Source organism: Syngnathus typhle, linkage group LG10 (genome assembly GCF_033458585.1).
Source record: "Syngnathus typhle isolate RoL2023-S1 ecotype Sweden linkage group LG10, RoL_Styp_1.0, whole genome shotgun sequence".
Taxonomy (NCBI): domain Eukaryota; kingdom Metazoa; phylum Chordata; class Actinopteri; order Syngnathiformes; family Syngnathidae; genus Syngnathus; species Syngnathus typhle.
In genome coordinates, this window is record NC_083747.1 from 9,468,203 (window position 1) to 9,480,733 (window position 12,531).

The 12,531-nt window shown below is 41.0% G+C and overlaps 1 protein-coding gene across 2 annotated transcripts in view; it reads left to right on the forward strand.

Annotated features, from left to right (window-relative positions):
* Positions 1-2,583: 2,583 nt before the first annotated feature.
* Positions 2,584-12,531, forward strand: part of rspo2 (R-spondin 2) — a 54,462-nt gene continuing 44,514 nt past the window's right edge. The window contains exons 1-2 of one of the 2 annotated variants that reach the window (XM_061289659.1): positions 2,584-3,133; positions 3,376-3,679. In XM_061289659.1, coding sequence (XP_061145643.1) covers positions 3,580-3,679 — 100 coding nt within the window. In that variant the 5' untranslated portion in view covers positions 2,584-3,133; positions 3,376-3,579. The remainder of the gene's footprint in view (positions 3,134-3,375; positions 3,680-12,531) is intronic. The other variant, XM_061289660.1, reaches the window with a different exon arrangement.

Below are 12,531 nucleotides of genomic sequence, written 5' to 3' on the forward strand. Positions count from 1 at the left end.
ATGTACAGTTACCAGCGGTCACAATCTCTGCCAGTCATTCTGCCCATCTGAGGACATGAGGGAGCCATAAAGAACCATTAGCCAGACGGTCACAATCTTTTTAATGTCGCCCCCACCACCCCCGCTTTTGCTACATCTGACCTTCTCATAACTCACTCTTTTGCTACTCATTCGCTCTATCTTTATCGCAAGTTCCCTAAAACAGGCAATTCTTTTCACATTCTTACCTTTAATGTGCCTCCACATTGATTACGTTAAAGCACTAAATGAGAATTCTGGGTAAATTACACCGGCTTACTCAACATCAAACCTGGAAAATCTAAATGTCTGTTTAGCCTGAAAAAGAAGAAGTATTTATTTAGCCAAAGGCTGATGGGTTTTTGCTTTTCATTGAGAAGATGGACTTGGCAAATTGATGCTCCTTTTATTCAAAAGCAACACCAGTATGGTTCGGCACAAGTACTATGAACGAGGTGAATTGTCAGCGGCAGTGCCACTGGGAATACAATTTAAAATGTATTTTCCCTTAAAACATCTGCAGTAAACAGCAAAACAATTTGTCTGAATAGTCGGTTTGACTGTGATTGGTTTATTCTGAACACAGTCACATCCCCATTTATAAAGGTATCCATACTCATGCAATCACATTTTCTCAGTTGTTACTTTTTACTTAATGTCTGTAAAACATTTGATTATTTTTCCCTTAAATTGAATTGCACAGATTACTCGTGTCATTAATGGTGACAAAAGTTTTAAAATGATCTTGGTCTATTTTTTGTATATCACACCTGACATTTGAAGATGTGTTTTAGGTTTTTAGTATCCACTGTATGTGCCTGAGTTGCTGGGCTAGGTGCCTTTTAACAAAAATTGTGTGCTAAACAGAGTTCTCAATATTAGACAAAACTCCATAGATACATCAATCGTTACCATTGTTGGCATGTACATGTAATGACAACTTATGCAAAAAAAAAATCATTCAGTCAGATTTTTCTGATGAAAGTATACAGCAGCTTACCTCATTGCCGTTATGGCACTGAGGGCTTGGAGCCAGAGCTTCCCAATGCTGACGTCATCTCCATTTACGCTGCAATGAGAGGGAGGGAGGTTGCAGAGCAAAGGGAAGAGGAGAATAAAGTGATTGGTTTGCCGTCCCCCGTCTCAGTGACACATCATGAAAATAAAAAGTGCCCAAGGCATAAATTATCACATTCACCTTAACAAAGCACTCTCAGATGTTATTTTAGTGAGGAACCCAAACTAATAGTGCTGCCTGCAGCTAGCAGGCCTCCTGACCACAATGCCCGTCACTGCTCTGAATAAATAAATAAATAAAGATAGAACAAAGGTCAATATAGGTTTTGGCAAGAAAACGTCGATGGGCCTTATGTTTAATATACCGTTAGAGAGTTTCAAGTTATTTTCATTAGTCCCAGCAATGAAATAGAAACTCACTCATGTACTATTGCCTAGGGATTGGGGGGGTGGTCTCAATTCACCGGTTTTCTTGTTGTTTTAAGTGTAAAGATAGTCAAATTTCATTTCATTTTAATTCACCTGTCATTATGTCTATGAATTATGTTTATTTGTCATAAAAGTCCGTGTAATGGATGGAGCGATGACGTGACGCAAGGGTACACTGAAAACCCTTTTTATTCCTTGAAATACATGAAAGATTAAGTGCCACACCTAGTGGATGAATATGGTAAAGCATTCTCTACCTGGGTCCCCATCAGCTTTCCAGACTACTGTAATTGCTGGATTTGCTAAAATGAGATCAATGACCTGGTTTTTTACCTATTTTACGCATCATCAAGTGAGGCTTTTTTAAGCCATGTAAACGGAAAGGTTCTGTTATTATCTTCCATTACATGAGCGCTACACACGCGTGAGTCACATGTTTTCCTTGAAAGAGCTGCAAAGTTGTCAAGTTGCCAGTTTGAATGTCATTGGAAAGCGGATGAGTGCCAGCCAGCATCGTGTCTTTCTCTCATCAAGGTAGGTCTGAATGAAGGAGAAGCGGAACGGCCGAGATTGTATCCATTTATGAGGTCACGCGGGTCAACTTTAAATGCTTGAACTCAAGAAAACCCTTAAATTACTGAATGATTTATACACGCGCCACAACTACTTGATCCTCTCTAACGATTTACATTAATTTCGGAGACGGGTGGTGGATTTAGTCCTTGGCGTGCAATAAAACGACGTGGCGAGACTGGCAGACTCATCTTATTACGCACATTAGGCACATCTGTCGTTTTTTTTTTTCCAGCCTCCAACTTCTAATTATTCAACTGGACTATCGTCAGTGGACCAAATTTTAGTATGAAACGTATGTCATTATTTCATTTTTGATCCGGATAAACTTGGGGGTTCAGTGGAAAGCATTGGCTAGAAGTTAGTATTGAGGAAGTGGGATCTTCTTTGGGATATGGGTGATTTTACAGGAAAAATGTAAATTACTCCCGCAGTCACTATGCCAAATCCAGACAGCCCCAAAACGCCTTTTTTTTTTTTTTTTTACCTTAAGCTGTTTTACATCAGCAGGCTCAAAAACCTCGTTTACGCCCACTAGCACCCAGAAGCAACCTCGCACCCACAAATGAGCGTGCAAGACAAGGGGGAGGGGAGTGACTGGAGAGGAGCGAAAAAACGGCATGTCATCTGCAGCATCATAAATAAGAAGAAACACAAAAAAACTAGAAGTCTCCACGCGTGACATCAGCACGGCTCTATATGAGGAAGGAGGCAGAAAGCATCAGGACCAATCTGGAGTCAGTCACCGCTCAACCTCAGCAGCGCGCAGAAACGCACACGCCACGCATTTGCGGCTCCCACTCCCTCCAAGTACAACCACGCGTGGTTTTGAGTCCACTGTACTACGTGACCAACTTTGAAGAAACCAAGGTGATCGGAATCTAATAATTCTTTCAGAAAGGGGGAAATTCTGCCTCTTACTCCTTTACTTGCACGCTGAAAGTACGCGTCCCTGTCGGACCTCTGCTCTCTCTTTGGAAACACAAGTTTTGTCACACAAGGAGTGATGCTGCGTGTTCCCAAACTGCACTTGCAGTCCAGGGGACCCTAAAACAAAAACGGAACCTGGGCGGAGAAGCATTTTCTCTGATGCAAGGTAATTTGACTTCGCTGAGCGTTTTCTTCACATTTACGCACGATTGCGCGAAGGTCCTGGAAGGGGCGTTTTTTTTTTCTGGTAGTCTACTTGACATCGGTTTAACAAATTACCGCACAAACGACTCATTATTTTGAAGATTTAGAATACCAATTCTATCACTGCACACGTCATTTTTAGGGCTTGGTGTTGATTGCTTTACGCTTCCATCTCACTAATCTCTTTTGTGGTTATCTCTACAGCGCACCGACGAGAACACTCATACTCATCGGAGGACCACCTCGCTCCATAAAATGATCCCAATTGGCGACCTGATACTGTGTCGCATCTCGTCTGATGTTTGACAAATTAGCTGTCCTACAAGGAACTCCAAGAGAACACTTTCAAAGACTTCATCGTCAGACCACTTTTTAAATCGGGGTCCGGACAACTTAATCGCCGTCCAGATGCAGTTTCGACTCATCTCATTTGCCCTGATAGTATTGAACTGTATGGAGTACAGCAACTGTCAGGCGCCGTCACAACGCTGGAGGAGAACCAAAAGAGGTAAAAGTTAAAGCTTCTCACCACAGCATCCAGATAGTGACTACATACTGGCCAAATACATTTTACATATGCCTTTTAAAATTACGTACCAAGTTTGCGCAACAGCTATTTAGTTTCTGGTTCTGACAACGCTCAGGTGTATTTTGGCAATCAAGGAACATTCCGTAATCTCAGAACAAACGGCAATTAAGATAAAAATGTTGTTTTCCAGCATAAAAAAAGGCTGTGCAATGTTTTTGCTTTCAGCCGGCATGCGTAAAATTTGCGCGAATGCGCTGGGCACGTACATTTAAATGTGAAGTGAAACTATACCATTTCTGTTTAAAGTATAAAGCACCAGTAAACGTAAAATTACAGGTGCATGTCCCTACATTGAGCATTACAAATTGATCAATTCAAAAAGCTGCTGATGCGCATCGCTCCATAAAGTTACATCTCATAGGACGGGGGAGGTGGGGTGGGGGGGGGGGTGTTCTTATGGTGAGATCTATTTAATGAATGGTTGCGGAATCCCTTTACCCCGACATATGAATTGCACATTTCCACTCAAGCCCCATAAGCTGGTTTTAATTGATCTCATAACCACTTTGAACAGTTGGTAGGAAACCCGCATAACAATTGTTCAGCGGAGGCGCAGTTGAGAAGGGGATCAGCCTCTTTGTAAACACTGCTCTATACTCTCAATGAACGAGCAGACAGTGGGATTAGGAGAGTTGGCCCCAGCCAAGTCCTCTTTAGACCTGTGACATAACTCATCGGATCCATTGGGCGCCCAATGGGTGTTGGCTGGGGCTTTTTTTTTTTTTTCTTAAACACTGACTTTTGTACAACTGGCCCCCGCAGTGTGTTAATGTTCTAGACAACTCATTCAAAGTCAGGGGAGGGGGTTGGCTCTTGTAAATTGTATGGCAATCACAGATTTAATCATATGCACTGCGTGCTAGGGGGAACCTCCACACTCTGAAAGCTCTCCACTGTCCATCTGCAAATAATCAGTGAAGCACTGCGGGGTACTGGCACACACACGTTTTTTCACCCTTCTGTTTGTGTTCCTCTGTTCTTCTGTCTTGAATGACTCTGTTAGGTAGCGTCTAGAAATTGTGTTTGTATTTTTGTCATGTTTAAAGAGCCTAAATGTGTTAGATGGCAACACATTATTGCTTCACTTGCGACTACTTGTGTGTGCAGGGGTCCCGGCAGCAATTTGGGGCCCTATGAATAAAACTTTGGGAACTCTCTGCCTGAAAATACTATCTATCTAGGGCCCCTGTCAGCCATGGGGCATTGGAATCACCATCACTTTCCTCCCGCTTACGCGGCCCGCAGAGAAGAGAAGGTGTGTGACTGTGAAGGGCAGGGACGGCTCCAGAATGTTTTGGAGCTTGGGAAAATAATTCATAAATATATTTTAGAATATCAATTAAAATGCCGGAGAGGCTTGACTTCAGATAAAACGGATTTCTGATAGGACTGTAATCCACCCCCCTCCCGAGCCCTGGTGTAGCGCGATTCCCGGTGAAAGAGTTGCGCTGCAGATGAGGTCAAGAGTTTCTAACTTTAAAATGGATTTTATGTACATGAACACACTCCAGTTTCAAAATCTATCGTGACATTGAAGTAATCTCTCGGGAGTGATTTAGTAGAACGTTGGGGCAGGAGCACCATTTGAAAATGTCAACCCAATCATTTGGTATTTGCCTGCTGTCTTTATTTACCACAGCAAAACTAAAAGGTGTGAAAGCGATCATTGTGCAGTCCAGAATATTTTTGCAGTCCTCCGTGTTCTCCTGACAGGTTTATACACAGTCTGTCTGGCATGTACCAGGAGCTATCCAAATCGTTCAGCAGTGTTGAGTCCCAGACACGCTTGAAACTCAATTTGGCCACACTGTTCTTGCCGAGCACAACTGTTTTATGTGTAACAATAACATCACTCGCGCCTTTTGGAACACATATTGAAAATATTTCGCCACTGATGTGATGCATGCATGTATCAGCACAACCAAGTAAGGTGTAAGGAGTGTATTCGACTGAACAATTTTGTGAGAAATCCAAGGAGACTAGCTGTATGTTTTAAATTAAATAGTCAAGACAGTAAATTTGATCTTTTTGATTAAATTTTTTTTTGGCGCTAGCATGCTGTATGACGCAACCAAATGTTTGGTTATGGTATATACAATCACCAGAAATCTCTTGAGGTAGACCATAAACATCCATTCAGATCCAATGCCAACAAAAAAAAGCAAAAAAAGTATAAAAAAACTTTTACGATCATGCCTATCAGATAACCGCAATGTATCTCTGATGCATTTAGAATGTGTGTATGTATGTATGTATATATATATATATATATATATATATATATATATATATATATATATATATATATATATATATATATATATATATATATTATTGATCCATACATATATTATTGATCCATACATACATATTGAGCGCGATAAGATTTTAACCTGGACTGCTTGAAACATTACATCTTTTATTGAATCTCATTTATTTCTGTAGTGGTTGTTTTGTCATGTAGATGACATTCTACCTTTATTCTGGCCCTTTGAAAAGTGGTTGTTGACAAGACAACAGTTGTTCTTGTTATTTCTATTTGCTGGCTAATGATGCCACCTGCTGACTACATAAAACCGCACATGAGCCGCACTGCCTGGAGCAACATAGATACCCAGATGTTCAAACAGGTAATGAATATGGACTAGCAGCCAAAGAGGTGAAAAGTTACCATGTGATACTGTTAACCCCTTCAAATCTGCAGGCCGGAATTTGAACACCCGAACGTCTGCAGCTAATTTGCAATAATTTTATGGTCAATTCACAGTGATGTGTTACTGAACTGCATCTCCAGATGTTTCAAAGGATGAAAGTGTTTCAGTGAAACAACTGTGGCCTAGCAGGGTGTAGGGAGCAAAGTCAGAAATGCATATCATGTTGTACCACTGATGACAGTCGACACAAGGTTTGCGGGATGTTTTTTGATGCCAAAATCCACAGAAAATAGCAATGTCGTGAAGTTGATTATGCCCTTATTTCACCAAAGAATAATAACTGCAGACATTAGACAAGCATTCGAGTTGGAAACAGTTCCAACTTGATATACTTGAGTGTTTTACCCCACTATGTTTCATTTATGACCATATGAACACTGATAAGAAGAGTTTGTAGACATACTGTACACAAGTCAAATGTAAAATGTCAGATGGTTCCTCTCCATCCCGGCCCTGAAAGCCAGGCTTGTGTGTTCTGAAAGCTTACACAAAATCCCAGTTTGTGGTTGCCAGTGTTAACGTTGGAACCCAGCACTTTTGTGCAATATAATATGTTGATGAGAGAGGGACTGCTCCAATTGGCTGCTTTCTAACCCACAATGCCACTGTAGCCTCTGGAAAAAGGGAAGTCAGCCCTTCAGATGGCATGTCTGTTGACACTGCTCTCTCACATGATGCTCGTCTAATCCAGGTGATGTGAGCTCTGCATCCCGACCTTTCTCTTTCCATAAAACTGTCAAGGTTTGTTGACTTAATTCTTGTGTGGCATCAGCTAACTGACACATTGATGGCTTTGCAGAAAGGCGGAAAAATGATCTAAGGTTTTGATGGGTGAGCAAAAGCAGCAGCCCTCCCTCACTGCCATCATCCTTGCTAGTGAGAAAAGGGTGGGGGGAGTTTTAAGGGATGAGGAAGGGATATTTAAGCAGATCAGGTGGAACCAGCTGAATGTGAACAGCATCACCTGAGAGGGATTACAACGAGACGAGTCTTGACCCGAGTCCAAGCTCCAGAGACATGACGCTTGTCTTTTTTTTTCTCAGGCCCTTCCATTAATCCAAATGTTTTTGTGTGTGTGCACACATGTGTGTTCAAGAGAAGGAAGGAGTTGCGGAGCAGCTGACAAATATAAGGGCATCTTGCAGGTGCATCTTCTTGGTGCTCGAATTAGTGTATCAAGCCCAGGACAATAGACGTACACTCTTTCTGACAAGCACCCTATTCACCTCCCCCCGACACCTCAGTCATTAGGCAATGATGACTGTGGCCTATCTTGTGGATTATCACAGTCGACAGGACGCACAATGAATTACTTTTGCGCTGTATCGATAAATCACATTAGTCTGACCTTGCCTCCGAACTCTGTCAAAAGACTAGCTCCTTGTTTGACCTACAACCCGCACCTCCTGCTGGAGTCACAGCACAGCAGATGAAACTGGTGAAAGGCTCCTCAGTGTGACCATGTCATACTATCGCTGCTGAAAGTACTGGCAGAGGCCAAAAGTATGCAGTGGCATGAACTCTCTATTAGGGGACAGTGACAGATTCTTTGAGGACTTTTATTTTTGTTGTTGGCAGTCATAGTTATCCATTGTGCCATTTTTTCCAGGAATATAATTATGTCTCATCAAATTGAATGGACAAAAAACAGGAGGTCACTTTTAAACAACTCCACTAACTCTGGAGGGAGAAGATGCGGCTCTTCCTCTTCTACGTCGCTTACGTCAGACTTATCGTCAGTTGCAGTTCCAATTATTCCACAGGCCTAGAGCGCTCTCTTGCGGTTTAGTGTGAAAATAACATGTGAAATGGTAAAATAATGTGTTAATAATTTCACACATAAGTCGCACCCCCGGCCTAACTGTCAAAAAGAAAGAGAGAGAAACACCATTACTAATGATTCAGTGCAATTCAATCCAAAAATCACCAAAATGAACAATTGTTCAATTAATGTTTTCTTTCTGACTACATCAATCAAACTAGGCAAATATTAGTACTTGGTGTTGTCATATTTATATACTACTTGTTTTGGATTTCATTAGATTGTTCGGGTGTACTGTTATGTCCAGCGAGTTTATAGTACGTGGTAGTTGTCTTTCTTTTCTTTTTTGGAAATGGTGTAGGAGGTACACAATAGAATCGTTTCTTCCACTCTCAATCTTTATCATGACAGTAACCCATATGCTGGCTCAGCTGGGTGCCAAACAGATGTTTTTGTTTTAAGCGACATTTTACCACAGTGTAAAACAAGATTTTTCGGAAATCTGAAATCAACTGTACTTATTATGCAAAAAGCTTATGGAGCACACATATTAATGTGTCTACTGGAAACTCTGTAACTGCAGACAAGAAGTTTAGTGTCCCTGTTGGATGCAAGGAAGATTTGCTTAAAACGTACCTACTGTATACTTGCTCCCTCAAGTGCAGGCTCCCTTGAGGCAATTACACCTCAATATGTTTCCTCATAAAGCTACCAAGTATGACCAGCCAGTCCCAATGTCTCAAGTTTATGAGGCAGTAAAATTTCTAATGCGTGGATCATTACTAACACATAAAACAACAACACAAAAGACGTATTTTTGAAAAAATGACTCATACAAGTGTTTCACAGGTAGGAGAGCTGCCCAAAGCCCTCAGGCGTGGAGTGAAAGGCACTTCCAGACTACTTTCCTCTCACATTACTAATACATAACTCGAAAAGAATTCAGGGACGAGCTGGGTAAAGGTAATGAGGCGGATACAATAAGCGACCATTGTGTTTCCCCCAATTAATCTGATCATGGGAATTGTATAAATAGTCCAATTTCCACCATTTTGCTGTTTCCTAAATACACACTTGGATCATACTAAGAACATAAATACATTAGTTTTCCCGCCAAGACAACTTTGTGTCACGATAACAACTTTGTTTGACTGGAAACAATAAGATGCAGCTGGAGATTTTTTTTTTTTGCCAATTATGAGTTTACTAATAGTTGCCTGACAACTCCAGGAAGGAACATACATATGTGGGCAAAATCGCAAACTAGTGGGAGTGTGAGATGAGGGGGAGGACTGCGGTTACTGTACATTTTAGTGTGGATGGTTATTTGTTCATATATATGTGCCCTGCAACTGACTGAAGTCTACATGGATACGCACTAGTTAGACATGACTCAGTGTAGAAACTTGAAATTGATGGACGTAACACCCATCAGGTAGTTCGTGAAGATTCTCTTCTATAGCATTTCCGTACTTGCCTTTGAAGAAGGAATCTACTGAAGGGCATCAGCCATTGTTGATGCTCCCTTCCACTAGTTGATACCAAATGCTTAAATGTGCTTACTATACATTCGCACATGCGGCCATGACTTCTTCTACGAATCAGGACAACTCCGCTCCTCCCTGACATATAAAGATGCAAGTGTACTTGCCAAACGCGTCAATTCAACCTACTTCTTTGACATGATTCCAACTTTGGCACCCTCTTGTGGGATCTTATAGGATTATTGAAAGTAAAATAAAAAAGCGATGAGTTTTAAGCAAATGCTGAGGATAGGTTCGTCAGGAAAATAAAAACTTCAACACAGTAGGTGGATTTGTGAGTGGCAAACAGTTAAAAGCCGGCGGTTCACTGTATTAAATCATCATGTCACCGTCAGCATTTGTAACTTGGATCTTTAGTGTCTAACGTTTCTAGAAAATGCACTGCAGGCTATCTGCTGTTGTTTTCCCTATCACTGTATTGTGTTCTTCTGTGCGCATGCAGATAACTACCCGTTTCTCATCGATCTGCAAGGCATGGTAATTCTAAACTATATGAGGCCCCCGGAGACATTGCACCAACATGTACAGAAACACGCACACACACGCTCACATTTCGGCCCTATGTTTCAGCTGAGTGGCTTCTACCGTGAAAACAGTGAGCAATAGGACCCCGGTTACCAAACCCGTGTGCCCACCTCCCCTAACTCTTGACAGATGGACATGACTCCCTTTCGCCCCCATCTCTCTGCCTTTATGGGACCTCTAATTATGCTGACACACCACATCAAAATACAGCTCAGCATGCAACGCTTTTGTTATTGAGAGGAAGTAAGTTGGTCAGATGCAACAAAGCATCTCTGCAGAGCTTGCTTGTAATTTTGGGAACCAATATGCCTATTAAGAAAGGTAAAGGCACTGTAACGCCCGCTACTGCCCACTCATTGAGGCCTCGTGTGGAGCTGTGGCAAATCTGTGGAGTTAAGTGATACAATAAATTTCTATCTGTGTGGCTTGCGTGCAGTGTGTGCCTTAATGAAGCTGTATCTTGCAAAAGTTTGACGTTTTTAGCAATGGTAAAATGAATTGAATTGAATGCACTTCATGTCTGTTGACAAATGTGAGTACATTATCATTGTGCCAAAGGTAATATATAAACATACATTAATTATGGAAAACCGAAATAACACAATACAGCCCCTTGAACAAATCAGTATTCGGTAAATGTAAAAAAAAAAAAAAAAAGGACTGCTGAGTCCATATTATGAATACAAATAAATTTTAGGTTAACGTTAACGGCACTTTTGGACTATCTTTTTATAACTAGCTTGAAGATTTTTTTTTCTTTAGCGTTTAACCCAACAAAAACTGTCATGATTCCTAATGCCTGCTGAGGATAGGTTCCTGAGGAAAATAAAAACTTCAACACAGTAGGTGAATTTGTGAGTGGCAAACAGTTAAAAGCCGGAGGTTCACTGTATTAAATCATCATGTCACCATCTGGGGGTCAGCATTTGTAAGTGTTACTGTCATTAAGTTGTGTTTTAATTTACTGTTTTGACTCTTGTATCATTATTTTATGTTTAACCTATACGAAAAGCGCTTTGTTACAGCTACAGCTGCTGTGAAAGCCACTATATAAATAAAGTTGTAGTTTATTGTATTTTATATGAAAGCTTGATTGTGGAATTAATGTTGGACTAGTTGGCACAGGAGCAATTAATGAAATAAGGGCAGAGGCTTATACATCTATTGAACCTCTGTTCTCAAAGCTCTTGTGCCTTATATTGTGAGGAGGCCTCATGGCTGTCTGCGGAGTGCAGAAGCACCCGGCATGTTTCTAATCAGGTCTAGGGCTGGGAGTCATTACTGGGCCTTGATGCTGAGCTCATTGTCTCTCAGAGAGTAAGTGGGGGTGGGCGGGTAACAGAAAGGGGAAACGTAGCGTGCTTGTCAGATGTAAAGAGGTCTTGGAGGGTCATTTGCTGCAGTTTAAGTGGTCAGAATAAAAGGCACATTGGAAAGGCAAGTTATTATTTACAAAGGCCGTATCAGTGCGAGAGTCAGTTGATGAGACGTACATCAAACTGTTCAACGGAAAGACCAGTATGGAAGTCAACCCCTATCAACCAGCTCTATACCACCACATCATTTTATGTAGCATGCTCCAGAGTCATGTGTCTCGATTTTTTTTCTCTGCAAATTCTTCTCTTTTTTTTTTTGTCTTCAACAAGCTATTTTTATTGACTTCTGGTTTCAAAAATAGTTAGCAATCAATTTGCTTTGTACGTGCAGTGAAAGTGAGTGAAGTGTATTCTGCGCGAACAGATGGCCTGTGAATGATTTGTTTTTACAACTCTCCTTTGAAATTGGCTGTCATTGTAGTGAATATTTTTTATGGGGCATACTATTGTCCTTTTCCCCCTACCAGATTTCCTCATAACCCTAGCTATGAGTTCAGCTTCACCTTGTAAGCCAAAACCAGCTGACTAATTGTGTAACAGTACTTTATATCATTAGGAGATCAAATGAATGACATGTCATGAGAGTTGTCCCTTGAACTGGCAAGATTCTCACTTAACTTGAGTCCATTATTTTAGATGTCTGTTTTTAAGAAAGTGTCAATGAACTCACTGTCAGCTGGAAACCAAACATCAAGCAAAGATCACAACCATCTGGTCAACATAAAATGGTTGAGTGGAGTTGGGTGAAAAGATTTTTAGGTAGCCAGAAACTCGACTCAAACAAAGTTATTTTAAGGTATAAAATATTAGATACATCTGTATGTCAGGAGCAGTTTATTTAGTGCTCAAA